The sequence below is a fragment of the Scyliorhinus torazame genome, chromosome 27, assembly GCF_047496885.1.
Source record: "Scyliorhinus torazame isolate Kashiwa2021f chromosome 27, sScyTor2.1, whole genome shotgun sequence".
Taxonomy (NCBI): Eukaryota; Metazoa; Chordata; class Chondrichthyes; order Carcharhiniformes; family Scyliorhinidae; genus Scyliorhinus; species Scyliorhinus torazame.
In genome coordinates, this window is record NC_092733.1 from 12,146,906 (window position 1) to 12,167,493 (window position 20,588).

At 49.3% G+C, this 20,588-nt stretch overlaps 1 protein-coding gene across 1 annotated transcript in view; it reads right to left on the reverse strand.

The window, feature by feature from the left end:
• Positions 1–20,588, reverse strand: part of LOC140403226 (complement C3-like) — a 466,462-nt gene that overhangs the window by 181,339 nt on the left and 264,535 nt on the right. The window contains exons 22-23 of the mRNA XM_072490983.1: positions 20,116–20,167; positions 7,072–7,158 (exon numbers count right to left, since the gene is read on the reverse strand). Coding sequence (XP_072347084.1) covers positions 7,072–7,158; positions 20,116–20,167 — 139 coding nt within the window. The remainder of the gene's footprint in view (positions 1–7,071; positions 7,159–20,115; positions 20,168–20,588) is intronic.

Consider the following 20,588-nt stretch of genomic DNA (forward strand, 5'->3'; position numbering starts at 1 on the left):
GGGTAACTAAACTGGAGGGTGGAGATTAGTGCATTTATCATTTAATACTTGTCAGAGAAATATAGTGTTGGACAAAGTTATTGTAACTTAATTTAATAAGTACTTATTTCAAATTAATTAATTAGTGCTAGAAATGTCAGTTGGCAGGGTAAAGTGCTTCACCTGTGAAATGTGGGAGACCCATGACACTTCCAGCATTCCAGACAACTACAGGAAGTGTACCCAATTGCAGCTCCTCACAGACCGCATGGACCAGTTGGAGCAGCAGTTAGGTGCACTCAGGAGCATGCAGCCAATGGAAAGCATCATAGACAGGAGTTTTAGAGACATGGTCTCACCCAAGATACAGGCAGATAGATGGGTGACTGCCGATTTGGATACTGTTGGGAGTGATGGCCTATCAGGGGGAAACAACAGCAGGAGCCAGAGCAGTGGCACCATGGCTGGTTCTGTTGTTCGGCAGGGAAGGTCAATACGCAGACGAGCAATAATTATTGTGGACTCTATAGTCAGGGGCACATGTAAGAGACTCCAGGGTGGCATGTTGCCTCCCAGGTGCCCGTGTCAAGGTTGTCTCTGGATGGGCACGGGGCATTCTGAAGGGGGAGGATGATAAGGTAGAGGTCATGGTACCAATGACATAGGTAGAAAGAGGGATAATGTCTTGCATCAAGAGTTCAGGGAGTTAGGTAGTAGCCTAAAATGCAGGGCCTCTCAGGTTGTAATCTCTAGATTACCCCAGTGCCATGTGCTAGTGAGAACAGAAATAGGAGAATAGCGTAGATGAATGCGTGGCTTCAGAGTTGGTGCAGAAGAGAGGGTTTTAGATTCCTGGACCACTGGAACCGTTTCTGGGGAAGGTGGGATCTGAACCAGAGCGAGATTAACTAGTTTGCTAGTTAGCGGGTTTGCTAGTGCTGTTGGGAGGAGTTTAAACTAATTCGACAGGAGGAGGTGGCCCAGACTATTAGCAGAATAGAGACACAGGATAGCACAGAAAAGTAATCAAGTCAGAGGGAATACAGCAATAGTAAGTTTGAAGGGAGTAAGACGAGGCTGGATGGCCTCTACTTTAATGCCAGGAGTCAACGGGAAATTCATGAGCAAATATGTGCATAATTCGTAGAGGTGTGTAAAAATAATAATAGGGTCATTGCATTAGGTGATTTCAACTTTCCCAACATTAATTGGGATAGTCACTGCGTAAAAGGTTTAAATGGAATGGAGTTCTTAAAATGTATACAGGAGAACGTTTTAGCTCAATATGTAGAAGGTCCAATAAGGGACAATGTAGTGATGGACTTAATCCTAAGGAACGAAGCCGGACAGGTGGTTGATGAGTTGTGGGGGGGAACATTTTGGTGATAGCGACCAGAACATGGTACAATTAAAGTTGGTTATGGGCAAAGAAATGAACAAGTTGCAATAAAAGGTTGTGGATTGGGGGAGAGCGAATTTTAGTAAAATAATGGGGAAATCTACAGAAGAGCTGTGGGGGCATTCAAAAAGGAAATTGGGAGGGCCCAACATGTACCCTCTAGGGTAATAGGAATGAGTAGCTAGCCCAGAGCATCATGGATGACCAGAGGCATTCAGGATACGATGAGAAGGAAAAGAGAGGCTTTAAGCAAGTACAAGGGGAGCAAATCAATGGAGGCATTCGTGAAGTATTGAAAGTGCAGGATGGAGCTTAAGAAAGCAATTCAGAGAGCAAATAGGGTATGTGAGAAAACTCTGGCTGGTAAAAGTAGGGAAAATCCCAAGATATCCTATAAGTATATCAATGGGAACAGGATAAACAGGGAAAGAGTAGGGCCCATTAGGGACCCATGGGGAAATCTGTGGGTGGAGCCAGAGGACATTGTTAGGGCGTTGAACGAATACTTCATATCTGCCTTCACTCAAGAGAATGAGGAGGTTGATATAGAATTCTGGGAGAGAGACTGTGAGGTTCTTGAGCAAATTGTCATAGGAGTGATCAGGTATTGAAGGTGTTGGCAGGCTTAAAAGTGGACAAATCTCCAGGTCCGGATAAATTGTGTCCCAGGATGCTGTGGGAAGCCAGGGAGTAGATTGCAGGGGCTCTGGCCCAAAATATTTACTTCCTCTCTGGCCTTGGAGGACGTGTCAGAGGACTGGAGAACACCTAATATGGTCCCACTATTTAAGAAAGTTTGCAGAGATAAGCCAGGGAACTACAGACCAGTGAATCTCATGTCAGTGGTAGAAAAACTATTGGAGAAAATTCTGAAGGAGAGAATCTATCTCTTCTTGGACAGGAAAGGTTTGATCAAGAATAGTCAGCATGGCTTTGTAAGAAGGAGATCATGCCTAAAAAAATTGATTGAATTCTTTGAGCATGTGACCAGGTGTGTAGATGAGGGTAGTGCAGTCGATGTAGTTTCATGGATTTCAGATTTGACAAGGTCTCACATGGGTAACTTGACGAGGTGGATTCAAAATTGGCTGAGCTGTAGGAGACAGAGGGTGATGACAGAAGGCTGCTTTAGTGACTGGCAGCCAGTGTCCAGTGGCGTACCACAGAGACCTGTGCTGTTATTTGTCATTTACGTAAATGACATAGATGATTATGTAGGGGTAAGATAAGTAAGTTTGCGGATGACACAAAGATTGGACTGGTTAACAGTGAGGTTGAGTGCCCTTGGTTACAGGAAAATATAGATGGGATGGTCAAATGGGCAGAAAAGTGACAGATGGTATATAACGCTGAAAAATTTGAGGTGATACACTTTGGACAATTCCCGTACCGGCCTCCCCGAACAGGGGTCGGAATGTGATGACTCGGGGCTTTTCACAGTAACTTCATTGAAGCCTACTTGTGACAATAAGCAATTATTATTATTATTATGTGACAAGGAAGTATTTAATGAATGGCCTGAAACTCAGAAATTACGAGGAACAGAGGAAGTTTTGCATGTTTGTTCATAGATCTCTGAAGACAGAAGGGCAGGTTAATAGGGTGGTGAAAAAGGCACTTGTCTTTATCAATCGAGGCATAGAGTACAAAAGTAGGGGGGGTCATGTTTGAGTTGTATGGAACTTTGGTGAGGCCACAGCTGGAGTACTGTTGGAATTCTGGTCCCCACATTATAGGAAGGATGTGATTGCACTGGAGGGGATGCAGAGGAGATTGACCAGTATGTTGCCCGGGATGGAACATTTAAGCTATGAAGAGAGGTTGGATAGGCTTGGGTTGTTTTCACTGGAGCAGAGAAAACTGAGGGGCGACCTGATCGAGGTGCACAAGGTTATGAGGGGCATGGACAGGGTGGATAGGGAGCAGCTGTTTCCCTTACTGCCTGCGAGGGCAGTAGAGGCAGGTCGCCTCACTTCCTTTAAAAGGTACCTGGATGAGCACATAGCACGTGATAACATTCAAGGCTATGGTCCACGTGTTGACAAACCGGATCAGGTAGGCAGATCAGGTGTCATTCAAGCGTTGGTGCAGACTCAGCCTCTTCTGCACTGTATCATTCTATGATTCTGTTCACCCTTCTCCCATTCACACCTCATCTGGGCACTTTGTTCCTTTCATTAACTATTTCTTTGATTTGGATCTCTTGGGCTGGATTCTCCGCTGTCGGGATTCTCTGAAATGCCAGCAGCGTACTCACGCCCGGGTAGTTCCCGATAGCATGGGACTGCCCACAATGGGAAACCCCATTGGCCGGCTGGCGGGACGATGCCGGCGGGTGTGCGCCGCACCAGAAAACTGATGCAGCGGGACAGAGAATCCCGCCGCTTGTTTTTAATGTCTCCTGTCTATCGCTGTATCACAGACTTTCTCTTTTGTTCTTTTACTAACCTCATTTCACCTGCTTAAACGTACTAGATTTTTAACATTTTTGAATTCTGATGAAAGGTAATGGACTGGAAACATTAAATCACTTTCTCTTTCCCCTGATGCTGCCTGGTCTGATGAGTATTTCCAGCATTTTCTGTGTTTATATTTAGAAATAGCCTAATAAATCATCACCAAAATCAGATTTAATCAATGGAATTATTGCACTCTGAATCACAGAATATAATTCCCATTGTTTCATAGGTGAATATCCATTTACAAAATTGGGCAGCAGAAAGCATTGTAATGAATTCATAACTGTTTACTTGTGCTCGAGTCCTCTCATGGTCCTGAAGCAAGTTCCTCCTGGGAGAAAACCCCAACTCTTAAGTACAAGCCTAAAAGAGCATCATCGGCTCTCAACTCACTCTGAAGCACAGCATTTGTTTACTCTTATTATTTTGTTATTATTATTATTCTACTCGTATTATTAGCCCACTGTTTAGCACAGTGGGCTAAACAGCTGGCTTGTAATGCAGAACAATGCCAGCAGCACGGTTCAATTCCCGTACCAGCCTCCCCGAACAGGCACCGGAATGTGGCGACTAGGGCCTTTTCACAGTAACTTCATTGAAGCCTACTTGTGACAATAAGCTATTATTATTATTATTATTACAGATTTATTAAGTTCATTTGCCAACCAATCAGCAATCTCTTCCCATCAAGTATAAACTGTTGTTTCCTTTACATTTGGTATTCTTATGAATCTCCCAACGTGTGCAAGATGGGAACTTTGACATGATGTCTTTTACAGCAATACCCAAGATTAGACAGTTTGCAAATTGAGGGCATGTTCACAACATACCATAGTTATGGCCAATTTTTCTCCAGAAAAAAAAAAACTTTTCCAGCCATCTTTTCAATCTCAATAGTTACATCCTGAAAAGGTTCACCAGTTTCTGAGACAAAAAAAAAGTCTTGCAAACTAAGGCAATAAAGTAAGCACAGTGAGAAATAACCAAATTATCATCTTCTGTGCTGTAGAGTTCTGTTATTGTGACTTGAAGAAGTCCAACACAAAATAATTTTCACCCATTCGGTATTCACAAAGGAGAGGGATGCGTTGATTGGTGGTGTCTCAGAGATATATGTAAATACTTTAGAACAGGTCGTTATTGCAAGGGAGGAAGTGTTAGGTGCGTTAAGAAGCATGAAGTTAGACAAATCCCCAGGGCCAGATGGCATCTATCCCAGATTCCTGAGGGAAACAAGAGATGAAATTGCTGGGCCTCTAACAGAAATCTTTGTTTTCTCATTGGCCACATGTGAGATACGAGAGGATTGTAGGATAGCCAATGCTGCCCCATTGTTTAAGTCGGGTGGCAAGGATAACCTGGGGAATTATAGGCCAGTGAGCTTGACGTCAGTGATAGTGAAATTGTTGGAAAAGATTCTCAGAGATAGGATCGATGCACATTTGGAAGTGAATGGTCTTATTAGCGACAGACAACATGGTTTTGCCTGAGGGAGGTCATGTCTCACTAATTTAATTGAGTTTTTTGAAGAGGTGATAAAAATAATTGATGAGGGAAGGGTTGTGGATGTTGTCTACATGGACTTTAGTAAATCATTTGACAAGGTCCCTTATGGCAGGCTGGTGCAAAAGATTAAATCACACGGGGTCAGGGGTGAACCAGCTAGATGGATTCAGAACTGGCTTGGCCATAGAAGACAGAGGGTAGCAATGGAAGAGTGTTTTTCAGAATGAAGCTCTGTAACGAGTGATGTTCCGCAGGGATCAGTACTGGGACCTCTTCTGTTTTTAATATATATAAATGACTTGGAAGAAAACGTAGCGGGTCTCATTAGCAAATTTGCGGATGATACTAAGATTGCAGGAGTTGCGGATAATGATGAAGATTGTCAGAGAATACAGCAGGATTTGGATAGGCTGCAAAACTGGGCGGCGAAATGGCAGATGGAATATAACCCGGACAAATGCGAATTTTGGTTGATCTAATTCAGGTGGGAGCTATAAAATAAAGGGCAGAACCATCAGGAGCATAGAGACACAGAGATCTGGGCGTGCAGGTCCACAGATCCTTAAAAGTGGCAGCACAGGTGGAAATGGTGATAAAGAAAGCATATGGCATGCTTGCCTTCATCGGACGGGGTATCGAGTATGAAAGCTCGGACATTATGTTACAATTATATAGAACGTTGGTTAGGCCACATTTGGAATACTGTGTCCAATTTTGGCCACCACACTACCAGAAGGATGTGAAGGCTTTGGAGAGAGTACAGAAAAGGTTTAACAGGATGTTGCCTGGTATGGAGGATATTAGATATGAGGAGAGATTGAATAAACTGGGGTTGTTGAAAAATGAAAATCACTTATTGTCACAAGTAGGCTTCAAATGAAGTTACTGTGAAAAGCCCCTAGTCGCCACATTCCGGTGCCTGTTCGGGGAGGCTGGTACAGGAATCGAACCGTGCTGCTGGCCTGCCTTGGTCTGCTTTAAAAGCCAGTGATTTAGCCCAGTGTGCTAAACCAGCCACTGGTTGTTCTTCCCAGAGAGATGGAGGCTGAGGGGCGACCTGATAGAAGTTTATAAAATTATGAGGGGTATAGATAGGGTGAACATTGGAGGCTTTTTCCCAGGGCGGAAATGACAATTACAAGGGGGCACAAGTTCAAGGTGAGGCAGGATAGGTTTACTGGAGATGTGCGGGGGAAGTGTTTTTACACAGAGGGTGGCGGTGGCCTTGAATGCACTGCCAAATGAGGTGATTGAGGCAGATACATTTGTGACCTTTAAGACTTATCTGGATAGACACATGAACAGACGGGTTATAGAAGGATATAGGCGGTTGGTCTAGATCGGTCATGCGATCGGGGCAGGTTTGGAGGGCCGAAGAGCCTATTCGTGTGCTGTACTGTTCTTTGTTCATTACTTTCTGACACTGAAAAGTAAATTTAATTAATGGAAGGTACCGCAAAGAGAAGGAAAGAACAATGAGCTGCTTTCTGTCTCATATTCCAAGGAGTTAAAATAAAAGGATTATTAAAGCATTGGTACTAATTATCCCTTATTTTTTGGATCTCTATCAACCACCAATAGCCAAGGAGGAATGCTCATGATCTATCATTTAGAATATTTAAACTTGCACAAGCCAGGTAAACTGAACAATGTGCTCACCCTGCAGTCTCTACAAGGAAACAGTCTTGGATTATTTAGACCCGAGATCCCTCACCCCAATCAATGTACCTTGAATACTGATGAACGATAGTGGTTCTGTATTTGGAATGATGTCATCTGGGATATCAACATCAATCTTAACCTTTTGTTCTTTACCTAAATTAAAGAAAGAATATATTGATTTATATGAATAAGATATTTTAATAAGATCCTTGATTATCTCAATAACTAGTAGTTTGGGTTTGTTTTGTCTTATTTGTCCTCTCCACGACCACAATATTCAACCCTCCTGGAGTTTACAGGAGATTTCAGTATTTTAAATCTTCCCATGCTTTCACCAATGGAATTCCAAGGTTCTTATATAACTCTATTAAGATAAACTCAAGCTGACTGGACTTTCCATTTATGTCTCAATTTTCCTACACGGTACAACGTAGAATTCCATGGTTAGAAGTGCGACGTGAAGGAGTTGCCGTTGTTTTTCTTAAACTTTGCCAGAGGGATAAATCTGATAAGCAGAGAAGTTACATTAAACTGGTATAGAACCTCAGATTGACAAGGATGATATCAGAACTGAGAGGGTAGACCCATCAGGAAAGATTGAGCAGGCTGGAATTCCTTTCTCTACAAGTCTGAAGGTGAGCTGATGGAAATCTGACAGGGTAAAGTTGTCCCTGTTTGTGCGGGAGACCAAAACTAGGAGCTGTAAATATAAGACAGAAAATTCAACAAGGAATTTAGAATAAACTTCCTTCCCCAGAGAGTGGAACTCACTGCTTAAAGGTAAAGCTGAGGCAAATAGCTTGGCTGCATGTAAGGGAAAGCTGGACAAGTACATGGGGGAGAAATATACAGAAGATTATGCTGATAGAGTGAGATGAAAAAGAATGGGAGGAGACTTAAGTGGAGCTCAAATACCAGCATTGTTAAGATAAATGGCCTGTTCCTGTGTTTTAAATGTTATATAATTATTTCTTCCAACAGCCACAGAACATCTCACTTGTAAACGTTCACTTGTTTTCTTATGTTTCACATAACACTGCTGGAATGTGCACAGCAACAGTATTCAGCAAATTTACATTCAAAACATAGGGCGAAATTCTCCTAGCCGCCCCGCCACATTTCTGCCCCGACCGGCCGGCGGGAGTCTGCGTAACACCAGCCGGTCAATGGGGTTTCCCATTGTGGGGCAGCCCCACGCCATCGGGAAACCCCCGGGCGCCGGCAAAACGGAGACTCCCGCCGGCGGAGAATGACGCCCATAATGTTCCTATTAATTATTTCACTGAATTATTTGTTCCAAAGGTGCAAGCGTCATTGTTCATAAATGAAATCTTTTCTCCTTTAATCTCAGGGCAGGTAAAGAAAAGGAAAATACAAGTAACACTCTTTCTACTCTGTCCAAAGAAAGTTCCTCATCCAATAACAGCAAAGCACTTCTTCAAGTCGACCTTCTATTTCAAAGCTCTATTCATTTTCAGATTACAGTACGCTATTTAGTATCCATTTGGACCAGATTACAGTCAATATTGTACAGAAGCCCACGGCCATTACAAAGTTAATTCATTGCATTTCAAATCAGTCAGCAAAGAATAGAATTCCACTCATCCAACCAGCCTGAACTGGATTTTCACATTGGTCTCTAACACATTTGCCTTTTGGAAAACCAGTAAGCTCCTAAAACTGGACATATCTTTCTCATTGCTGGCTTGCTGTGATGCCCAAGATTCCAAATTCCTCAGCACTCTTGTAAACTACATAAATCACTGCACCCTGGCTATTACTATATAATTCCTGTGGCTGCTTATAATAAAGCCTGCAGGCAGTGTTGTGTGGGAAGATGACTATGTTTGCAGCTCATCATGCTCCACTTTCCAAATGCATTTTTGGTGAAGCGGGTGTCTCTGCTACACAGCTTTGCATGAAGCACTTCATAGATCCTGTGCTGCCTGTTCATTCTTCAGAGAAGTTCTCCCCGTGTCTGTGTGGGTTTCCTCCGGGTGCTCCGGAGGTAGCATGTTGGGTGTTCCGGTTTCCTCCCACAGTCCAAAGATGTGCAGATTAGGTGGATTGGCCATGCTAAATTGCCCTTCGTGTCCAAAAAAATTGGATGGGATTGCTGGATTGGATTGGATTGGATTTGTTTATTGTCACGTGTACCGAGGTGCAGTGAAAAGTATTTTTCTGCGAGCAGCTCAACAGATCATTAAGTACATGAGAAGAAAAGTGAATAAAAGAAAAAACATAATGGGGCAACACAACATATACAATGTAACTACATAAGCACTGGCATCGGATGAAGCATACAGGGTGTAGTGTTAATGAAATCAGTCTATAAGAGGGTCATTTAGGAGTCTGGTGACAGTGGGGAAGAAGCTGTTTTTGAGTCTGTTCATGCGTGTTCTCAGACTTCTGTATCTCCTGCCCGATGGAAGAAGTTGGAAGAGTGAGTAAGCCGGGTGGTAGGGATCTTTGATTATGCTGCCCACTCGCTCCAGGCAGCGGGAGGTGTAGATGGAGTCAATGGATGGGAGGCAGGTTCGTGTGATGGACTGGGCGGTGTTCACGACTCTCTGAAGTTTCTTGCGGTCCTGGGCCGAGCAGTTGCCATACCAGGCTGTGATGCAGCCCGATAGGATGCTTTCTATGGTGCATCTGTAAAAGTTGGTAAGGGTTAATGTGGACATGCCGAATTTCCTTAGTTTCCTGAGGAGGTATAGGCGCTGTTGTGCTTTCTTGGTGGTAGCGTCAACGTGGGTGGACCAGGACAGATTTTTGGAGATGCGCACCCCTAGGAATTTGAAACTGCTAATATGATATACTGGTGTATATTATGACATCCCCCCTTTTATTAAAAAAATGTATGTGTGTGGCAATAAATAATGTGTGGTGAGAATGTTCCTAACTACGTGTGGGGTGCGAAGACATATTTACAGGACTACGTACATGAGAACTAAGCTATTTACATGGGAAGGTGCCTGGTGCAGAGAAGCAGTATGCAACAAGAGTAACGAGATCAACACTGTATACAAACCAGGGAAACGATCAAACAAAGCAATGAAACAATTCAGAGAGTCCATAAATTCGAAAAGTTCATAAATCTAGTCTCTGAGGTGGGTGACGAATTCTGGTTTACCGCCTCAAGGGTGGGTCGAGAGCCGCCGGTTCAGGAGCGGGCTGGACTGCGTCAAAGTCAGGGGGAGGCAGAGTGACAGGGAGCTCTTCAAAGTCCGTGGCAGGGTCAGCAGGGGTGCGAGGCGACACTGGACCATCACGTGGCGAGCGTGGAACGAGACAAAGGGCGCGTCGATTGCGGCGCAGAATAGAGCCATCCGGTAGACGAACCTGGAACGAGCGGGGGGCCACCTGCCGAACGACAACAGCGGTTGCAGACCTGCCACCATCCGGAAGATGGACACGGACGTTGTCATCTGGAGCCAAAGCAGGGAGATCAGCTGCATGGGAGTCATGAGCCGCCTTGTGCTGTGCACGAGACAGCTGCATCCGGCGAAGGACCGGAACGTGGTCGAGGCCTGGGACATGGATGGACGGCACCATCGTCCTCAGGGTGCGACTTATGAGTAGCTGGGCTGGCGACAGGCCAGTGGACAGTGGGGCGGAGCGATAGGCCAGCAAGGCAAGGTAGAAATCAGACCCAGCATCGGCAGCCTTGCATAGGAGCCGTTTGACGATATGTACTCCATTCTCTGCTTTGCCGTTGGATTGGGGATACAGGGGACTGGACGTCACATGGGCAAAATTGTACCGCCTGGCAAAGCTGGACCATTCTTGGCTGGCGAAGCAGGGGCCATTGTCCGACATAACCGTGAGAGGGATGCCATGTCGAGCAAAGGTTTCTTTACATGCACGAATGACTGCAGATGAGGTGAGGTCGTGCAACCGTATCACCTCCGGGTAATTCGAAAAGTAGTCCACGATCAGGACATAGTCTCTACCCAGCGCGTGGAACAGGTCGATGCCCACCTTGGTCCATGGTGATGTGACCAACTCATGGGGCTGCAAGGTCTCATGTGGTTGGGCCGGCTGGAAGCGCTGACAAGTGGGGCAGTTGAGCACTGTGTTGGCTATGTCCTCATTAATGCCGGGCCAGTACACCGCCTCTCGGGCCCGTCGGCGGCACTTTTCCACGCCAAGATGGCCCTCGTGTAGTTATTCCAGGACAAGTTGGCGCATGCTATGCGGGATGGCAATGCGGTCCAGTTTTAGAAGAACCCCGTCTACTACCGCCAGATCGTCTCTGACATTATAGAATTGAGGGCATTGGCACTTGAGCCGCCCGTCCGTTAGGTGGCGCATGACACGCCGTAGCAAGTGGTCAGCCGACATCTCACAGCGAATTTGGACGAGGCGTTCATCCGGGGCAGGTAGATTGGAGGCCGCAAATGCCACATGGGCATCAACCTGGCAGACAAATCCCGCTGGGTCACATAGAGTGTTGACTGCCCTGGAGAGAACGTCAGCAATGATGAGGTCCTTGCCTGGGGTGTATACCAGCTGGAAGTCGTATCGCCGGAGCTTGAGAAGAATACGCTGGAGGCGAGGCGTCATGTCGTTCAAGTCTTTCTGCATTATATTGACCAACGGGCAATGGTCGGTCTCGACGGTGAATTGAGGAAGTCCGTAGACATAATCGTGAAACTTAACAACACCGGTCAGAAGGCCCAGGCACTCCTTTTCTATCTGCGCGTAGCGCTGCTCTGTGGGGGTTATCGCACGTGACGCATATGCAACTGGGGCCCATGATGAGGCCTAATCACATTGAAGGAGCACTGCCCCAATGCCGGATTCACTGGCATCGGTCGAAATTTTGGTCTCCTTTGCTGGATCAAAGAAAGCTAAGACTGGGGCCGTGGTCAGTTTTGCTTTGAGTTCTCTCCATTTGTGCTCGTGGGCAGGGAGCCATTGGAAGTCTGTCGTCTTCCTGACCAGGTTCCTGAGAGCCGTGGCATGAGGCGAGGTTAGGGATGGATTTCCCTAAAAAATTGACCATGCCCAGAAATCGGAGGACCGCCTTCTTGTCCTCTGGTGTTTTCATGGCTGTGATGGCAGCTACCTTGTCCGCATCCGGCTGTACACCCAATTGGGAGATGTGGTCCCCGAGGAGCTTAAGTTCTGTCTGACCAAAAGAGCATTTGGCCCTGTTGAGGCGGAGGCCATGCTCATGTGTACGTCTGAATATGCGCTGGAGGCGACTAACATGCTCCTGCGGGGTGGTGGACCAAATGATTATGTCATCGACATAGACGTGAACACCTTCAATATCTTCCATCATTTGTTCCATAATCCTAATGAACACTTCTGATGCAGAGATGATCCCAAACAGCATCCTGTTGTAACAATATCTTCCAAAGGGGGTGTTAAATGTGCAGAATTTCCTGCTGGATTTATCGAGCTGGATTTGCCAGAATCCTTTTAAGGCGTCGGGTTTGGTAAAGATCTTGGCGCGAGCCATCTCATATGTGAGCTCTTCGCGCTTGGGAATTGGATCTCTCATAATATTGCGATTTAGATCCTTGGGATCAATGCAAATTCTCAATTCGCCGGAAGGCTTTTTTACACATACCATGGAACTGACCCAGTCGGTCGGTTCCGTGACTTTGGAAATCACTCCTTGGTTCTGGAGGTCCTGCAGCTGCTGCTTGAGGAGGTCCTTAAGGGGTGCTGGGACCCGGCGAGGTGGGCGCACCACAGGCATGGCATTCGGTTTTAATAAAATCTTGTAGGTGTACGGGAGCGTGCCCATGCCCTCGAAGACGTCGTGGTGCTGGTTGATAATGGCGTTGAGCTGCGCCCTGAAGTCAGTGTCCTGAAAGGCAGACGCGCCAGCAGGAGAGAGAGAGTGAACTCTCTGAACTAGGTTCAACAGCTGGCATCCCTGCGCGCCAAGCAGGGATGCTTTCGAGGAGCCCACGATTTCAAAGGGAAGTATGGCTTTGCGTCACCTGTGCGTCACTTCAAGTTGGCATGAGTCGCTGGCAGCAATGGCATTGCCATTATAATCTAATAGCTGGCAGGCTGATGGCAGGATGGCTGGTTTGGCACGAAGGCTTTGGAGGTCAGACCGCGCAATGAGATTGGCGGAGGCACCGGTGTCCAGGCGGAATCGTATTTGGGACCGGTTGACCGTAAGGGTGGCACACCACTCATCGTCCGGATCGATGCTGTATACCGATAGAGGTGGATTCTTTGCTTCGGGGACACCCTGTTTTTTGTAATGATACTGACTCGAAAAGGCGCCTTCGGGTCCTCGGTGTCAATATCGGGTAGCAGGTCTGAATCGGGCTCGGTGACCGTGGGTTGAATGGCCCGGACATTCCTGCGAGGCTGGCTGGAGCGACGAGAGTTGGCAGGCTGAGCTGATTTGCATAAAGCAGCATAGTGGCCAAGTTTGCCACATCGCAGGCATCGTCGGGATTTGGCAGGACAGTGCCGCTTTAAGTGGGCGGAGCCACAGTTGCCGCACGTTGTAGCGTCAGTACGTTCGCTGTGCCACCGCGCATGCGCGGTGCGGTCATATGTGGTGCGCGCCTGCGCAGTACGTTCGTCGACGTCGATTTCCCCTCGTTCGGTGCGCACTAGCGCAGGAGTCCGCGAAAAGCGCGCGAAATGGCCGCCCTCATCCAGGCTGAGGCCCTGGAGTTGCTCGATTGCTTGGACCCATTCTGCCTCGTGGGGACCTTGCCGCACCGATTCAGCTGCTTGGATGTGGGAATACCGACTAGTGGCGTGTTCATGTAGCACGCAGGTCTCGATGGCAGTCGCTGCTTTACCTTGAGGAGCTGCTGGCACAGGGGGTCTGACTGAACACCGAAAATGATCTGGTCGCGTATCATGAAGTCGGAGGTGGGCCCGTAATTACAGGACTGCGCTAGGATGCGGAGGTGGGTGTGGTGGTATGTATTAGGGGTAATACGGTACACCAGGAATGCCGAGCAGCTATTGGAGGACAGATGCTGGAATCCGATTGGATCCTCCACCTACTGGGCTCCACCCAGATAGGAGGGATATAAGAACCTGGGTAATCCCCGCAGCTGCATTCTGTCAGTGAGCTGCTGGGGAACGTGTCTGAACAAGTCTGCTCAATAAAGCCTCGATTGAAGTTCTTTACGTCTCGCCTCGTGTGTGATCGATGGTGCTACAATTTATTGAGCAGACTTAAAAAGGAATATGGAGCTCCGGATCACCCCGGAGTGCCTGCGAATCAGCCCCCACGCAGCAAACGCAACATCCGCGTTTAAACACTGGCTGGTGTGTTTTGAGGGATACCTCCGAACAGCCCCCGGCAGACCAACAGAAGACCAGAAGATGCAGGTCCTGCATTCCAGGGTGAGTCCCGAAATCTACTCACTCATCGAGGGCGCGGAAGAATTCCCAGAGGCGAAATACTTGCTGAAGGAGATCTACATTAAGCCCGTCAACCAGGTCTACGCACGCTACCAGCTCGCGACGAGACGACAAATCCCCGGGGAATCGCTAGACGATTTCTTCAACGCTCTAACGATCCTGGGACGAAACTGCAACTGCCCAGCGGTTACGGCGAACGAACATACGGACCTCCTGATCAGAGATGCTTACGTAGCAGGTTTGGCATCGTCGCAAATTCGCCAGAGACTTTTAGAGAAAGACTCTCTCGGACTCACAGAGGTACGGGCCCTCGCAGCCTCCCTCGGCGTGGCCTCCCAAAATGCCCGCGCCTATGCCCCCGACCGCGCTGCAGCCCCTTGGGCTCCGTGGACCCCCGCCGTGACCGACCCCCCGGCAACCCCCACCCCTCCGCAAGCGTGCGCGGCCAGAATCCCAGACCACCCGGGGGGTCCCCGCTGCTACTTTTGCGGGCAGTCAAAACACCCCCGCCAGCGCTGCCCGGCCCGCTCGGCCACCTGCAAAAGCTGCGGTAAAAAGGGGCACTATGCAGCGGTGTGCCAGTCCCGTGGGGTCGCCGCTATCTCCGGGGAACAAATGGGACCACGGGCTCAACTCTCCCAGCGACCCACGGGCGGCCAACGGGCGCTGCCATTTTGGACCCCGGACACCACGAGGGGGGGACGGGCGCCGCCATCTTCCTACCCACAGGCCGCGTGCGATCCATGGGAGCGGCCATTTTGTCCACCCCCGGCCGCGTGCGACTCATGGGAACGGCCATTTTTTCCACCCCCAACCGCGAGCGATCCATGGACGCTGCCATCTTGGCTGACAGGGAAGGACCCCGGTGTGGCCGGCTCCACACTGCCTGAAGACAACGGTCTGATACACCAACCACGTTTGGCATCGGTGACCCTCGACCAGTCGCGGCCCCAGACGCTCCAGACGACAACGACAAAGGTGCTGGTGAACGGCCACGAAACGCCGTGTTTGATCGACTCGGGGAGCACGGAGAGTTTTATTCACCCGGACACGGTAAGACGCTGTTCCCTTGTAATTCGGCCAAGCACCCAAAAAATCTTCCTGGCGGCGGGGTCCCACTCCGTTGAAATCAAAGGGTTCTGCATCGCAAACCTAACGGTGCAAGGGAGAGAGTTCAAAAATTACCGGCTGTACGTCCTTCCCCACCTCTGCGCTCCCACCCTCCTGGGGTTGGACTTCCAATGCAACCTCCAGAGCTTAACATTCAAATTTGGCGGCCCTATACCCCCACTGACTATCTGCGGCCTCGCGACACTCAAGGTCGAACCGCCCTCCCTGTTTGCGAACCTCACCCCGGATTGCAAACCCGCCGCCACTAGGAGCAGACGGTACAGCACCCAGGACCGGACGTTTATCAGGTCCGAAGTACAGCGGCTGCTGAAGGAAGGCATAATCCAGGCCAGCAATAGTCCCTGGAGAGCCCAGGTGGTAGTAGTGAAGACAGGGGAGAAGCAAAGGATGGTCGTAGACTACAGTCAGACCATCAACAGGTACACGCAGCTAGATGCGTACCCTCTTCCCCGCATATCCGACATGGTCAATCGGATTGCACAGTACAAGGTCTTCTCCACCGTGGACCTTAAGTCCGCCTACCACCAGCTCCCCATTCGCCCGGGTGACCGCAAGTACACTGCCTTCGAAGCAGACGGGCGGCTATACCACTTCTTAAGGGTTCCATTCGGCGTCACGAACGGAGTCTCGGTCTTCCAACGAGAGATGGACCGAATGGTCGACCAGCACGGTTTACGGGCCAAGTTCCCGTACCTCGACAACGTCACCATCTGCGGCCACGACCAGCAGGACCACGACGCCAACCTCCGCAAATTCCTCCAGACTGCTAACGCCCTCAACCTCACCTACAACGAGGAAAAATGCGTGTTTAGCACCGACCGTCTAGCCATCCTGGGCTACGTAGTGCGTAATGGAGTGATAGGCCCCGACCCCGAACGCATGCGCCCCCTCATGGAGTTCCCTCTCCCCCACTGTACCAAAGCCCTGAAACGCTGCCTGGGCTTTTGTGGTAGTATGCATTAGGGGTCATGTGGGACTGTGAAGCCGTGATGTCATTGGCTGACAGATCCCGGGTCCTGGTTGGCTGTTGACCTCTAGCTCCGCCCTGAAGGCGGAGTATAAGAACCAGGAGTTCTCCCCCGCAGGCCAGTCTGTTCCTGAACTGCGGGGAACAAGTCACGCTTAATAAAGCCTCGTCGACTTCATCTCTATTCGTCTCTCGTGAGTCTTTGTGCGCTACAGCTTCTTTTCTTATTACGCCCAGTGGGTCCCCCAGTACGCAGACAAGGCCCGCCCACTAATCCAGTCCACTACTTTTCCCCTGTCGTCAGAGGCCCGCCAGGCCTTCAGCCGCATCAAAACTGATATCGCAAAGGCCACGTTGCGTGCCATCGACGAGTCCCTCCCCTTCCAAGTCGAGAGTGACGCGTCCGACGTCGCTCTGGCGGCCACTCTCAACCAAGCGGGCAGACCCGTGGCCTTTTTCTCCCGGACCCTACACGCTTCAGAAATCCGCCACTCCTCAGTAGAAAAGGAGGCCCAAGCCATAGTGGAAGCTGTGCGACATTGGAGGCATTACCTGGCCGGCAGGAGATTCACTCTCCTCACTGACCAACGGTCGGTAGCCTTCATGTTCGATAATGCGCAGCGGGGCAAGATAAAGAACGCCAAGATCTTGCGGTGGAGGATCGAACTCTCCACCTACAACTACGAGATCTTGTACCGTCCCGGAAAGCTGAACGAGCCGTCCGATGCCCTATCTCGCGGCACTTGTGCCAACGCACAAGTGGACCGTCTCCAAGCCCTCCACCAGGACCTCTGCCACCCGGGGGTCACTCGTTTCTACCACTTCATAAAGGCTCGCAACCTCCCTTACTCCGTCGAGGACGTCCGAACAGTCACCAGGAACTGCCAAATCTGCGCAGAATGCAAACCCCATTTTTTCAGGCCAGATAGAGCGCACCTGATAAAGGCTTCCCGTCACTTTGAACGCCTCAGTTTGGATTTCAAAGGCCCCCTCCCCTCCACCGATTGCAACACGTACTTTCTTAACGTCGTTGACGAATACACCCGCTTCCCCTTCGCCATCCCCTGCCCCGACATGACCGCGGCCATGATCATTAAAGCCCTTGGCACCATCTTTACCCTGTTCGGTTTCCCCGCCTACATCCATAGCGACAGGGGGTCCTCCTTCATGAGTGACGAGCTGCGTCAATTCCTGCTCAGCAAGGGCATAGCCTCGAGCAGGACGACCAGCTACAACCCCCGGGGGAATGGGCAGGTAGAGAGGGAGAACGGAACGGTCTGGAAGACTGTCCTACTGGCCCTACGGTCTAGGAGTCTCCCAACTTCCCGCTGGCAGGAAGTCCTCCCGGATGCACTTCATTCTATCCGGTCCCTGCTGTGTACCACCACTAACCAAACGCCTCACGAGTCCTCCGGAATGTCGCTGCCGACCTGGCTGGCGGCTCCGGGACCCATCCTGCTCCGGAAACATGTGCGGGCGCACAAATCAGACCCGCTGGTGGAAAAGGTACACCTACTCCACGCAAACCCGCAGTACGCCTACGTGGCGTACCCAGACGGCTGACAGGACACGGTCTCTCTGCGGGACCTGGCGCCCGCCGGAGCTCCCCATCCCCCCAACACAAATCACCTCGCCCTCACTCCCGCCGGTGCACCCCACTGCCACCCCCTTCCCGGGGGGATCGGTCCTCCTCCCAGGCCCGTCCAGGAGTAAGGAAACAGAAGGGGACAGCGCGATGCTCCCAGAGTCGAACGGACCCGAGCCAGCACCACCACCACCCGGACTGAGATGATCGGAAAGGGCGGCCAGAGCACCATCTCGACTCATCGAATGTATATAATTCAGCAAAGCAGCATTGTTGTAAATAGTTCACGCTGCAAATCGGGTAAAATGTGAATAATTCGGTGGCCCAGTAAAAGCGGCATGATTGTATATAGTTCAATGGTTAAGGTACCGACCCTGTAAACCCCTACCACCATAACACCCACCACCCAGCAGGGTTCTTTTTTAACAAGGGGAGAATGTGGTGGTATGTATTAGGGGTAATACGGTACACCAGGAATGCCGAGCAGCTATTGGAGGACAGATGCTGGATCCCGATTGGATCCTCCACCTACTGGGCTCCACCCAGATAGGAGGGATATAAGAACCTGGGTAATCCCCGCAGCTGCATTCTGTGAGTGAGCTGCTGGGGAACGTGTCTGAACAAGTCTGCTCAATAAAGCCTCGATTGAAGTTCTTTACGTCTCGCCTCATGTGTGATCGATGGTGCTACAGTGGGTGAGAAAGGACTGGAAAGGTTCATCCTTACCCTGCAAACGCTGTTGGAATACATAGCGCTCGAAACTTTCATTCACCTCGATGTCGCAGTGACTGTCAAACTTAAGGAGGACCGTCTTGAATTTTGATTTATCTTCACCATCAGCAAAGGTGAGAGAATTGAAAATGTGGATGGCATGGTCCCCGGCCGTGGATAGGAAGAGAGCGATCTTCTTGGTGTCTGAGGCAGCTTCCCGGTCTGTGGCTTCAAGGTAGAGCTGGAAGCGTTGTTTGAATATCTTCCAGTTGGACCCCAGGTTACCGGTGATGCGGAGCGGCGGCGGCGGGCGGACGCTGTCCATTTTGCAGGATGGCTGTATGCCGGTGGAAGACAGATCACTTGCAGGTAGGTCTAAGAAGTTCTAACATCGTTCAACTCCTGGTACCATGATGTGTTGGGTCTCTGGATCCGTGGAACACATGCAGGCTACCAACACTTAAAATAGTACAACACTATTTTATTAAGTTAGAAACTGTTGAACATACTTTCACTGTGGGTTAACACGATGTTAGATTAACCTAAAGACCTATGCCTGTCCTAACCAGTCTATGCACTCAGCACATGGTGAAGATCTGTGCTGTAAGCTCTGTCCTTCTGAGAGGCTGCATCCCGAAATGAGCGGGAACTCTGATGCCCTCTGTCTATATAGTGAGTGTGCTCTAACTGGTGATTGGCTGCGGTGTGTGTGTTGATTGGTCTTGCTGTGTGTCCATCAGTGTGTGTGTCTGCACCATGATATACTGGTGTATATTATGACATGTAGTTCCCTGATCCTTTCTCCATTCGAATGCCTTGGCCAATCAGGATCAACTTGCCAACCAATCAGCAACTTTTTTGAGAACATAGAACATACAGTGCAGAAGGAGGCCATTCAGTCCATCGAGTCTGCTCCGACCCACTTAATCCCTCACTTCACCCTATCCCCATCACCCAATAAGCCCTCTTAACCTTTTTCCGACACTAAGGGAAATTTTAGCGTGGCCAATCCACCTAACCTGCAAGTCTTTGGACTGTGGGAGGAAACCGGAGCACCCGGAGGAAACCTACGCAGACATGGGGAGAGCGTGCAGACTCCGCACAGACAGTGACCCAGTGGGGAATCAAACCTGGGACCCTAGCGCTGTGAAGCCACAGTGCTCGCCACTTGTGCAACCGTGCTGCCCATGTGGTTTTCTCCTGTGGTGCAAACCTTATTAATCTTTTTAAGTTTGGCATTCTTACAGTGCAAGATGAAAAGCTTCAGCAACATGACTCTCTTTTCAGTAATAACATTAATGACATTTTGACAACCGCTTCTGCGAAGAATGTTAATGGTGAAAAAGGAACTAACCTTTGGGATCCAAATTGTAAGTTTTCACACTATCGATTTTTTTCCCTTCTGGCTGCAAGAAAAAACAGAATGAAATGAGTAGGAGGTCTAATATTTATGCTCAAACTACTCTGATACTCCATGTTAACACATAATCTTGACAAGACAATTTCCCCCAACGTTCCTTGCACCAGTGGCATAGTCATTTGTCCTGAATGTGATCCACATCTTGGGCTGGATTCTGGGGTTTTGGGACTATGTCCCCATGTCGTTGTAAAAACTGTAGACTTTCACGTCAGAAAAACTGGGCCACATATTCATAGCCCTGCAAGGGCTCGCAGTGAACCATCGTAAAACTATCAGCTTATGCTGCAGATATGGGCCCCCACACTTCCGGGTCAGAGACCGCACATGCGCAGGGCGGCGGCCTCCAGTGGCCTCACTGTACTCCATGGCGGACTCAGAACGCGGAGCTGGATCTTAAACATAGTGCC